At 39.5% G+C, this 13531-nt stretch overlaps 1 protein-coding gene across 5 annotated transcripts in view; it reads left to right on the top strand.

Annotated features, from left to right (window-relative positions):
- LOC128706599 (uncharacterized) overlaps positions 1–13531 on the top strand; it is a 482754-nt gene that overhangs the window by 300286 nt on the left and 168937 nt on the right. For all 5 annotated transcript variants that reach the window (XM_070090188.1, XM_070090200.1, XM_070090197.1 and 2 more), the window contains exon 16: positions 11254–11331. In XM_070090188.1, coding sequence (XP_069946289.1) covers positions 11254–11331 — 78 coding nt within the window. The remainder of the gene's footprint in view (positions 1–11253; positions 11332–13531) is intronic.

A 13531-nucleotide genomic window follows, 5' to 3' on the forward strand; every position in this document is an offset into this window, starting at 1 on the left:
GATGGAGTGAATGATGGTGAAAGTTTTTCTTTTTCGGGCCACCCTGCCTTGGTGGGAATCGGCCAGTGTGATAATAAATAATAAAATAATTTACTTTTATACTTGCACTTACCTTGGAGGAGATGTTAGTTTAATCAGTCAATTTGATGGAGGAGATGCTGGCAGAGGTTTAGGATGGTGGAAGATATGTAGCAGGGCGGCGTTATGTTCATTGGCTCAATACACATCCAACAACATTGAAGAGTTACTTTCGTGTTTTTTTCTACAGCTTACTCGCTTAACTTACTTGCTTCACTGTTAATTCTACACTTTATCGCTGGCTGGCACTATAGTCTTTATCGATACCTGCTGCTTTAGTATCATACATATCATAGAATCACTGAAACACTGCAGAAGGCACATTCTTCCCCCTCTCTTCCTCCTGCACTTTGGTACTTTGCTACGAGTTTTTTCTTGAATTTTATTGTGTTTCTTTCCTTCTTTATCACAGGGCTGGCACTAGAAACTTTCTTTGGGCCCATGGTGGCTTATTTAGCAGTTACAAGTACCAAAAACAAAGGAATAATGCAAAATATATTGCATGTGCACGTGGAATCATCCTCCCTAGCTTGTAAATAATGGCACACTGGCTGTACATGGGCTCAGGCCGCACGGACACGTTCAGGATGAATATCCTTAACTGAGTTTTTCATCTTTGGCCAAACTAATATTTTGACTCAAAAACGCATCAGTATCCGATTTTATCGCTATCCGATAGCATCGTTAACTGAGGGTCCACTGTATTTGTTTTCACTGTTACACATAAACATGTCTGTCTGTCCATCTTGAACCAACAGGTATTACACACGATGGAGAGTAGTCACTTCTGATTCCTGAACAAGTGAAAATGCTATTACTGTACTTGCCAGTCATGCTTATTATGCATTATATCTACAAGCACAGTATAACATTTTGTCTGGATTTCTTGGCTTATCCTAGGTAATTTACACTGTGTATATTTGTGTTTGTGTACCTGTGAGATAGAGACCTAGGCAGAGATAGACAGAGATAGAGACAGCCAATCATCCAGCCAGCCACCGGCAAGCATGCCTGCCAATCATGTATTACATGTTCCAGAATTGTTTCTCTTTACTTAGGGCATAGGTTATAGGACATTCTGGCATGATGATGCTACCAGTAGTACCAAAATTGAAAGGATGTTGCACATGGGTTATTATCGAGGATTTTGATATTTCCTCGACCACTTGTGGCCACATCCACCTCAGAGCCACTAAACTCGTGGTCAACATTACTTTCCTCTTAAAAGGGGAGTGTTAATGTGACATCAGTGAATCCCTGGTGTTTGCCGCGCTCTTTGCTCTAGCTGGCGCTCAGTCGAAGTGGTGCTCCCACAAGGTACTAAGTGGTCCCATATTTTTTTAATACTGCGCACACTGAGTGATAAGACCCATTCTATGCTGACCAGGCATCTCGATCCAATCGTGCCAAATTTGAAGGCAGGAAAAATAAAACGTTGATCTACATTTGGAGCAGTAACATAGATCTATGTTTGGACAATTAAGGGGTTAAATAGGCCCAGGGGACTTCAAGGATTAACCCTTTGACTGTCAGTGTTGTATGTATACATCTTTCGAGTCAGTGTTTTTGGCGTATTAATACGCCAAAATTCTAGCGGCTTTAAATCAAGCGGGAGAAAGCTGGTAGGCCCACATGTGAGAGAATGGGTCTGTGTGGTAAGTGTGCACAGTATAAAAAAATCTTGCAGCACGCAGTGCATAATAATAAAAAAAAACTCCAACCGTATTTTTGGATTAAAACGCCAACTTTGAGATGTATTTTCATGTAGTATTTATAGTTTTATTCTCATTTCCCTGGTCTCTTTTGATAGAATGGAAGATGTATTACAGAAATAGAGATGATTTTGATTGGTTTCATGATGAGAAACACTTGAAAATTGAGCTCAAAGTAGCAGAAATGTTCAATTTTTGCCAATGTTCAAGAGTAAACAAATCACGCCACGTGTCCAATACATGTCAACTGGTGAGTCTTATATTCTTTCATAAGTGTGCTGATATTATTTACACCATTTTTACAATAATGCAGTAGTCTGCATAACAGTAAATCTTCTACTTTTGTGAGACTATAAATTCAAAATGGAAAGCAAAAGTAATATAAGAGGGGCCTGGAGGTTATTCCGGGGATCAACGCCCCTGCGGCCCGGTCCATGGCCAGGCCTCCCCATGGATCAGGGCCTGATCAACTAGCCTGTTACTGCTGGCCGCACGCAGTCCAACGTACGAGCCACAGCCCGGCTGATCCGGCACTGACTTTAGGTATCTGTCCAGCTCTCTTTTGAAGGCAGCCAGGGGTTTATTGGCAATTCCCCTAATGCTTGATGGGAGGCTGTTGAACAGTCTTGGGCCCGGACACTTATGGTGTTTTCCCTTAGTGTACCAATGGCGCCCCTACTTTTTATTGGGGGCATTTTGCATCACCTGCCCAGTCTTTTACTTTCGTAGGGAGTGATTTCTGTGTGCAGATTTGGGACCATTCCTTTCAGGATTTTCCAAGTGTAGATTATGATATATCACTCCCTCCTGCATTCCAACGAGTACAAGTCAAGTGCTTCCAAGCGTTCCCAGTAGTTAATTAAGGTGCTTGACAGAACTTATATGTGCAATAAAGGATCTCTGTACACTCTCTAGATCTGCGATTTCACCTGCTTTGAATGGAGATGTTAATGTACAGCAGTATTCCAGCATAGAGAGAACAAGTGATGTGAAAAGGATCATCATTGGCTTGGCATCTCTCGTTTTGAACATTCTCATTATCCATCCTATCATTTTCTTTGCACATGCGATCGTGGCACTGTTGTGATCCTTGAAAGCGAGATCCTCAGACATTACTACTCCCAGGTCCCTTACATTATTTTTCCGCTCTATTGTACGGCCAGAGTCTGTAGTATACTCTGTTCTAGTTATTATCTCCTCCAGTTTTCCATAACGGAGTAGTTGGAATTTGTCCTTATTGAACATCATATTGTTTACCGTTGCCCACTGGAAAACTTTGTTTATATCTTCTTGGAGGTTAACCGCGTCCTCAGCAGATGACAGCCTCATGCAGATCCTAGTATCATCCGCAAAGGATGATACGGTGCTGTGATGTATATCTCTGTCTGTGTCTGATATGAGGATGAGGAATAAGATGGGGGTGAGTACTGTGCCTTGTGGAACAGAGCTCTTCACTATGGCAGCCTCCGATTTAACTCTGTTAACCACTACTCTTTGTGTTCGATTTGTTAAGAAGTTGAAGATCCATCTCCCCACTTTCCCAGTTATTCCTTTAGCACGTATTTTATGGGCTATTACGCCATGATCGCATTTGTCAAATGCTTTTGCAAAGTCTGTGTATATTACATCTGCATTCTGATTTTCTTCCAGTGCATCCAAGGCCATATCATAGTGATCCAGTAGTTGTGAGAGGCAGGAACGACCTGCCCTGAACCCATGTTGCCTTGGATTGTGCAGATTTTGGGAATCCAGGTGATTTGCAATCCTGCTTCTTAGCACTCTTTCAAAGATTTTTATGATGTGGGACGTCAGAGCTAAGCGACTGTGGAATTTCACCCATGTCCAAGCTCCTCCTCCATAGTGTACTTAGGGAACACGAGAGGGGTTTCTTGCAGTTCTTAGTGAAAACAGAGTTCCACGAGTCTGGGCCCGGGGCTGAGTGCATGGGCATGTTGCCAAAGGCTTTTTCGAAATCTATCGAAGTTAGGGTAATGTCGGAAATCTGGCATACATTTATGGAGTTTTGAGGCTCATTCATGAAGAAATCATTTTGGTCGTCGATCCTCAGACCGATTAGTGGTTCACTATACACAGGGTCGTACTGGGATTTCAATATTTCACTCATTTCCTTGTTGTCATCTGTGTAAGTCCCATTCTGTCTGAGTAAGAGCCCGATACTAGATGTGGTATTTTCCTTGTTTTTGGCATATGAGAAGAAATATTTTGAATTTCTTTCAGTTTCACTAATAGCTTTAAGCTCCTCCTGTCTCTCCTGGTTCCTGTAAGAGTCATTTAGCTTAAGTTCGATAGTTTCCACTTCCCTGGTCAGCGCCTCCTTTCGTGTATCGATATTCTAGCACTCCTGAGGAGCTCGGTGACTCTTCGTCCTTTTCTGTAGAGGGAGCGTCTTTCTCTCTCCAGTTTACACCTGCTCTTCATCTTTCTTAGGGGAATATGCCTAGAACATGCTTCAGCTGCCAGGAAGTTGATCCTTTCAAGGCACTGGTTTGGGTCCATGTCATTTACCTGGAGTTTACCTGGAGAGAGTTCCGGGGGTCAACGCCCCCGCGGCCCGGTCTGTGACCAGGCCTCCTGGTGGATCAGAGCCTGATCAACCAGGCTGTTACTGCTGGCTGCACGCAAACCAACGTACGAGCCACAGCCCGGCTGATCAGGAACCGACTTTAGGTGCTTGTCCAGTGCCAGCTTGAAGACTGCCAGGGGTCTGTTGGTAATCCCCCTTATGTATGCTGGGAGGCAGTTGAACAGTCTCGGGCCCCTGACACTTATTGTATGGTCTCTTAACATGCTAGTGACACCCCTGCTTTTCATTGGGGGGATGTTGCATCGTCTGCCAAGTCTTTTGCTTTCGTAGTGAGTGATTTTCGTGTGCAAGTTCGGTTCTAGTCCCTCTAGGATTTTCCAGGTGTTTATAATCATGTATCTCTCCCGCCTGCGTTCCAGGGAATACAGGTTCAGGAACCTCAAGCGCTCCCAGTAATTGAGGTGTTTTATCTCCGTTATGCGCGCCGTGAAGGTTCTCTGTACATTTTCTAGGTCAGCAATTTCACTTGCCTTGAAAGGTGCAGACTGAATATAAATATCAAATACATCTAATGCATTCAAAACCATGCATCTGTTATCCCTATTTTATTTTTCTAAAACTCTTAATAATTACATGTACTATAAAAGTAAAAGAAGGTCTTAGCAATGTGTGATGTCACAATGATTGTTTAACATATTTATGGATGGGGTCGTATAAGCAGCGAATACTAGTGTGTTGGGAAGAAAGGTGTAGGATTAAAAGACAGTGAATCTGATACAAAGTGTGAGTTATCACTGATGCTCTTTACCTATTGCACAGATTTTAGGGAAATTCTGAAGAGAAGCTTCAAAGGTTGGTGGATCAATTTGAAAGGGTGATATAAAAGAAGGAAATTAAAAGTGAACATAAAAAAGAGCAAGGTGATGAGAGTAACAAGAACTACAAGCAATCTGAGACTGGATATCAGAGTGGAGGGAGTGTGAAAGCAGCAAATGTATATAGATATATGGGAGTAGACATATTGGCAGACTGATTTAAGATATCTTCCCAACATGTTTCGTTTAGGACATGGTTTACCTGGTCCCAGTTGATGTTCTTGTTGTTGAAGTTGTATTTTGTGAAGACACCTTCACAGGTACGTACATGCATTCTGCTGATCAGGACCCCTATGCATGTACGTCTGGACTTCAATTAGGTAGTGATCGGAATTAGTTGTTTTTGATATTCTTATATCTCTTATCAGGTCCTCATTATTTGTGAAGATAAGGTCAAGTGTGTTTTCTAGTCTTGTTGGCTCCACTATCTGCTGGCTTAAGGTGTGTTTTTCACAGAGACTTAGTAGCTCATGTGTGTGTGACCTTTCATCTGCGCTACCTCTGGGGATTGTTTCAGCTATAACATTATTTGCTACATTCTTCCATTTTGTATGCCTTAGATTGAAATCACCAAGCAGTAAGATGTTTGGGGATGGAGCTGGAAGGTTTTCCAGACAGTAATCAATTTTCAGTAGCTGTTCCTTGAACTGTTTTGAGGTTGCATCTGGTGGCTTATATACAACCACAAAGACTAGGTTTTGGTTCTCGATCTTTATTGATAGAACTTCAACTACCTCATTTGTGGTGTTCAGCAACTCTGTGCAGATGAGGAACTCTTTGACATACAGGCCAACCCCCCCTTGTTGCCTGTTCATTCTGTGGCATCTAAAAAGGTTGTAACCACTTATCTATATTTCACTGTCAAAGTGATCTTTTGTGTGAGTCTCTGTGAAGGCTGCAAACATTGCATTAGACTCCTCTAGAAGTCCACTGATAAAAGGTATTTTGTTGTTGGTGGATGGCTTAAGGCCCTGTATATTAGCAAATATGAACGAGGTTGTATTCTGTGTTTGTTGGGGGGATTTTGTTATTGGCATCAGTAGTTGTAATTCTGGAGGGCCATGGGTGGCCACTGGCTGCGCCTCCAGTCCAACAAGGCTCCAAGGTGGTGGACTATTTTTGTTATTTCCTTCCATTTTCTTTTTCTGTTTCCTGCCACTAAAAAATCACCTGGAGTTGGGTTGTCTTAGCTACTATTGTTTGTCTTGTGGGGTCTGTGCCTCCTGGTCCCTTTTAGATGGTATGCAGGGTAGTTGATGCTTTAACACTGCTTCTGGAGGACCGAGGAGTGACACATTTTTGGGTGAAAGAAAGTACAGGAAGAAGAACGGCACACTCCTTTAGACAGGAGGTCGCTACATTTTTTGGGATGCTCAAAGTTGCATGTCCCATTTTTTTTTCCTGATATTCCATGCTTACAGATGCCCCAAGCATAATATTTGCACAAATTCACCTTTGGTTGAGAATTGTTGGGAGGTGTGTGACTAATGAACAGAGAAAATGTTATTTTAGTGCCAGGAATGTCTGTCTTGTTTATTCTGGACCTAATTTTGAAATTGGCATCTTTTAAAATTTGGTTGAAATTGGCCAAATTGACAATTTTTTACTATTGGGTAGTTGAAATCAGTAAATGGGCAGATTCTTGTACTGAGTCAGTAGAACAAATGGAGTTCTAAAGAAATAGCTATGAGTTTGCTCGGCTGGAGCAATGGAATTGGATGAAAATAGGGCTCAAAGTGGGTGAAATCACTGATGCGTATATATTGCCAAGATCGCTGACTTAATGAGAGCGTAATTTTGTAAGTTTTCCACCAAATTTCGTTCTTTTGGTGTCATTACCATTGGAAAAATATTCTCTATCATTTCATAAGAAAAAATACTATTATTTTTGTTTTTTCAAATATTTTGCGACAAAGAGAAAGACACTACTGGATTTGAAGTCTCGACAGTCTAAGGATTAAGGAACAGCCGTTGATGTTGCTGCTGCTGCCTCAAAAGTTTGGAATGGTATTTTTCACTTTATAAATACAAGTTCTGTAAATCAGGCTCAGGTGCTGCATGTAAGAGTACGTATTCTGTTTCCTCATCTAGGTCCTAGATATGATGTGTGAATGAAAAGAGTAATATACAGTGCTAAAACAATTAAAAAATTACTTGGCAGAATAATGGAAAATAGATATTTGGGAAAAAAAAATTTAACACCAGCCATCTCCCACCAAGGCAGAGTGACCTAAACAGAAGAAACACTTTCATAAAGTTTTTCTTCCTTTTACATTTAGTAATTTATGCAAGAGAATGGGTTACTAGCCCGTTGCTCTCAACATTTTAGTCGCCTCTTACAACATGGATGTCTTACGAAGGAAAAATTATTCTTCCATTTCCCATCAGTGAGAATTTTTTTTTTTTTTCAATAAACTGGCGGTATCCCACTAAGGCAGGGTGACCTAAAAAGAAAAATGAAAGCTTTCCTAAATAAAAAATATCCTGATGAGATATTTATGTTTTGTGAATTGTAGTAATTTTTTTTTTTATTCTTGCTGTTGCATAATAGTTGATGTAATTCATCAGACACCACAAGGAGCAACTCGGTTTGCTCTCTCTTATTAATTGCACTTAAGGTGTTTAGTGACTTAGTACAAAGATATTTATCAGTTGTACTACTATCTATGAGTTCATTTCATTCATTACTTATCAGTTTTCTAAATATTTTATTCACATGACAGCTTCTCCTCACTTACTGATGGAGGTTCGTTCCTAAGACCACATGGGTAATTGAATTCTTTGCTAATCAAGGAATCACCCCTTACTGACACTTCAAAAGTGTCACCACCCAAAATTAAAACATTCAGTTTTGTGCTTGCTGGGAAATTCCATTCAATCTGTTTATTATTAACAGTAATACAACCTAAAATAGGTCAATGACTTCCAAAATATTCCAGGAAATGCGTGCATAGCTGAATGCTTGGGATTTTTTTTTTTCGAGAAATACACTTTTTTCAATCTTTGCATAGGATAAGAGTGATCTTCTATACCTGGAGAGAGTTCCAGGGGTCAACACCCCTGCGGCCCAGTCTGTGACCAGGCCTCCTGGTGGATCAGAGCCTGATCAACCAGGCTGTTACTGCTGGCTGCACGCAATCCAACGTATGAGCCACAGCCTGGCTGGTCAGGTACCGACTTTAGGTGTTTGTCCAGTGCCTGCTTGATGACAGCCAGGGGTCTATTGGTAAACCCCCTTATGTATGCTGGGAGGCAGTTGAACAGTCTCGGGCCCCTATATATAGTTACCCTTCAGGCACAATCATGAGTTACTGAGACACTGCTTGCTTCTCCCTCTGCTATGGCTCCGCCCACTTTGTAACGATGCCAAATGGTGAATTAAGTACATATATTAGAAAGAAAAAATAAAATAAAAGTGAAACTCTAACTTGATAACTTTATTTTAATTTGCATAACTCTTATATATTACAGAAAGCAATAAAAAAGTAAAATACACATATGAGTTAAGCTTACAGAAAAATAGTTAAAGAATCTGGCAACATTTTGGAATAAGTATCATCTTTGTACCATGTTTCTACAAAGAATTAGCCATTTTACAAAAATTATTTTTTATGACGTGGCAAGTAATATACATCTGAACAAGTAGTGAATTTTCAGAGTTTTTTCCGATTTTTTATTTTTTTTTTTCTGTCTTGCACATTAAATTCACCATCTAACATCGTTACGAAGTGGGAGGAGCTAAATGAGTGATGGAGAGGCCAGCAGGAGCTTTAAGTATCTGGTTAGTTATCATGTGCGTTGGATGTTAACTGTGGCACTTCTAAAACATTGTGTAATTACGCTAATATTAGTAACAAAGGTTATCTATCTATCACATTTATTCCAAATTGATATCAGAAACACAATAAATGCCCTAGAACACTATGAAATGAATAATATATGCCATAATATGTGAATGGGGTAGACAGTGGAGCCTGCTGCTCTGGGATAAGATAAGATAGATACGTTTTCTCGTCTGGACCTCTGGTCTATAATGAAAGAAAACTGTGTTTACATCAGGGCAAACACTCGTAGATCACTCTTATCATAAGAAAAAATGCAAAAATAGTGCAAATTTTCGTTTCTTTTTTTTTTAATGAGTCATATGCTATGCTCTCTGTCTCATAGCATCTTAACCCTTTCAGGGTCAGGAAACCCTCTCCTAAATTTGTTCTCAGGGTCAAAAAATTTTCGGGAAAAAAAAATGACCTTTTTCTTATAAAACGATAGAGAATCTTCCCGATCATAATGACACCAAAAGTATGAAATTTGATGGAAAACTTACAGAATTATGCTCTTGCAAAGTTAGTGGTCTCGATGATGATTATGCATCAGTGATGTCACCCACTTTGAGCCCTATTTTCGGCCAATTCCAGTGTACTAGTCGACAAAAATCATAACTATTTCACTAGAACTCCATTTTTTCTGTCGAATGAGTACAAGAAACCACCCATCTACCAATTTCAACTATCCAATAAAATGGTCAGAAATTGGCAATTTTGCCAATTTCACACAAATTTCAAAAGATGCCAATTTCCAAATAGGGTCCAGAATAAACAACACAGACCTAATTGGCACTAAAATAACATTTTCTCTATTCATTAGTCATGTCCCCAGGCCCCACTTTGAATTTTTATTCTCACAAATAGAAGATTTACTGTTATGCAGACTACTGCATTAGTGTAGAAATGGTGTAAAAATGGTATAAATAATATCAGCACACTTGTGAAAGAATATTAGACTCACCAGTTGATGTGTACTGGACGCTCAGCATGATTTGTTTACTTTTGAACTTTGGCAAAAATCGAACAATTCTGCTACTTTGACCTCAATTTCAAGGTACTTTTCATTGTGAAACCAATCAAAATTATCTCAATTTCTGTAATATGTCTTCCATTCTATAAAATGAGACCAGGAAAACTAGAATACACTCATAAATACCTTATGAAAATATACTGCAAAGTAGCTGTTTTAAACCAAAAACATGGTCAGAGTTTATTTTTTTTCTCACTAAGCACTGTGCTGCAGGATTTTTTTTATACTGTGCACACTGACCACATAGACCCATTTTTTCATATGTAGGCCTACCAGCTTTCTCTCGCTAGATTTGAAGGCGCTAGAATTTACACATACTAGTACGTCAATAACCTTACAGCGTAAGCCATACTAGTACGTCGGAAACCCTGAAAGGATTAAAAAAGGGTTAAACTCAGTGAACAAGGTACGTTGATGGTAATAATAATAATAATATATAATTTATAATGATAAATAATCGTTCTGGAGCACTTTAAATGTCATATATATTTCATATATGTTTGGTAGCTGACATTTAAAGCATGCAAGAGTGATTATTATTATTATTATTATTATTATTATTATTATTATTATTATTATTATTATTATATTATTATTATTATTATTGACGTACCTTGTTCACTGAGTTTAATCATTTCTTAAGCTGCCACAGTACACTGAGAATGTAAACACACACACAAACACACCAGCTAACCCCTTTGCTGTGAACTTCTTAATACTTCTTCCATTTTCCTCTTGTTTTTCCTCTTCCAAGTGCTGTGCACTTCTAACTCTATCTTCTACTATGGGATGCACAATAAAGTACAAATTTATAGATGAAATATGCAGTCTTGGAGATTGCTTGATGCTGAGATGCATCACTAACCCCTTTACAATGAACTTCATTTGTACTTCTTCCATTTTCCTGTTGTTTTTCCTCTTCCATGAGGAAAAACAACAGGGACTTTGTACAGATATGTAGTCTTGGAGACTGTGAAAGCTAGTGTACTGAGCGGATGTAGGAGGAAGGAGATTGAGATTCTTGACGCTAAGATGCTGGGCTGCCCATTCATGACCCAAGTTCTTGTACACCATACAATAGCTAATGGTCAGAGAGCTGCAAGTAATCGATAAACAAGTACATTGGTAAGTGAGGAGAGGCTGTATTGTGATTTTCAGTTTGTATAATTAGGCATATTTTTACTTGCAGGAAAATGTGAGTGTAGTGGGACTCTCGGGTTCTGAGGTCAGTGACAGTGGCCTAACCTCTGAGGATGAGGACAGCAGGGTAAGGACAATCAGTTCCTAGTGATTAATTTTGGGCATTTTAAGTGACAATTTTAGATTCACCAGTGAACAAATCTAATAGGCACTCCAGGTGTCTTGCTAAGCAAAACATCCTTTTCTTGAAAGTTTTGGGTAAAAATATTGACTATAATAACTTTTTTACGTATTTTTTATTTGCATTCCTATGCTGTTTTTGAATGCATTTACTCTATGACCTTTCTTAATCATAGCTGTATTTACAATACAGTAAACCTCTCATTAATGGATTTCAACAATTTCTGACAAAAATATTGGCTGGGCAAACATTGGAAGTACATATCAGACAAAGTGGAATCAAGGCTGTCATTCTAGATTTTCTCTATTAGCATGTTTTCATTAATGATGACTTGAAAGAATTTTTTTTATCTTGGTTAAGTTTTTAGTAAATGCATTCATATTTTGTGTATGTACTTTGTATATGTGTATAAAATGGGTATATTAACCCTTTAACTGTCAAATCATAGATCCATGCATTACTGCTAGCACTCCAGACATAGATCAACACACTATTTTTCCTGCATTCAAATTTGGCACTATTGGCCTGATAGGCCTAGGCAGTATAGATCTTAGCACTCAGTGTGCACAGTATTAATCCTTTGACTGTTTTGGTCATACATATACGTCTTACGAGCCAACGTGTTTGACGTATATATACTCAAAATTTCTAGCGGTTTCAAATCAAACTGGAAAAAGCTGGTAGGCCCACATGTGAGAGAATGGGTCTGTGTGGTTAGTGTGCGCAGTATAAAAAAAATCCTGCAGCACGCAGTGCATAATGAGAAAAGAAAATCTCTGACTGTGTATTTGGATTAAAATGCCGATTTTGAGGTGTATTTTCTTATGGTATTTATGGTTGTATTCTTGTTTTCTTGGTCTCATTTGATAGAATGGAAAATATGTTATAGAAATAGAAGTGATTTTGATTAGTTTTACTATGAAATGTTCGATTTTTCCCGATGTTCAAGAGTAAACAAATGACATTATTGTCCAATAAATGTCCAACTAGCCATTCTGATATGAAGTCATGAATGGGTTGACGTTATTTATACAATTATTACAATATTGCAGTACAGTAGGGCCCTGCTTTACGGCGTTTCACTTTATGGCGTTCCGCTAACACAGTCATTTCAAATTATGACCTAAACTCTCTATATAGCTCCCCCCACCTGACTTTCTAATACGGTCACTGCACCCCACCCTGTTTGTTTACATTCTCCATGAGCTCTGTAAGCACTACGTCTCCCCATTGTGTCTGGAAACTCCAAAATTTCAATTGTTTTTAAAAGTTATTTCATATTTTATATATACTCTTATAATTATTTTTTTTTTTATTATCACACTGGCCGATTCCCACCAAGGCAGGGTGGCCCGAAAAAGAAAAACTTTCACCATCATTCACTCCATCACTGTCTTGCCAGAAGGGTGCTTTACACTACAGTTTTTAAACTGCAACATTAACGCCCCTCCTTCAGAGTGCAGGCACTGTACTTCCCATCTCCAGGACTCAAGTCCGGCCTGCCGGTTTCCCTGAACCCCTTCATAAATGTTACTTTGCTCACACTCCAACAGCACGTCAAGTATTAAAAACCATTTGTCTCCATTCACTCCTATCAAACACGCTCATGCATACCTGCTGGAAGTCCAAGCCCCTCGCACACAAAACCTCCTTTACCCCCTCTCTCCAACCTTTCCTAGGCCGACCCCTACCCCGCCTTCCTTCCACTACAGACTGATACACTCTTGAAGTCATTCTGTTTCGCTCCATTCTCTCTACATGTCCGAACCACCTCAACAACCCTTCCTCAGCCCTCTGGACAACAGTTTTGGTAATCCCGCACCTCCTCCTAACTTCCAAACTACGAATTCTCTGCATTATATTCACACCACACATTGCCCTCAGACATGACATCTCCAGCCTTCTCCTCGCTACAACATTCATCACCCATGCTTCACACCCATATAAGAGCGTTGGTAAAACTATACTCTCATACATTCCCCTCTTTGCCTCCAAGGACAAAGTTCTTTGTCTCCACAGACTCCTAAGTGCACCACTCACTCTTTTTCCCTCATCAATTCTTTGATTCACCTCATCTTTCATAGACCCATCCGCTGACACGTCCACTCCCAAATATCTGAATACATTCACCACCTCCATACTCTCT

The sequence above is a fragment of the Cherax quadricarinatus genome, chromosome 3 (genome assembly GCF_038502225.1).
Source record: "Cherax quadricarinatus isolate ZL_2023a chromosome 3, ASM3850222v1, whole genome shotgun sequence".
NCBI classification, from domain to species: Eukaryota; Metazoa; Arthropoda; class Malacostraca; order Decapoda; family Parastacidae; genus Cherax; species Cherax quadricarinatus.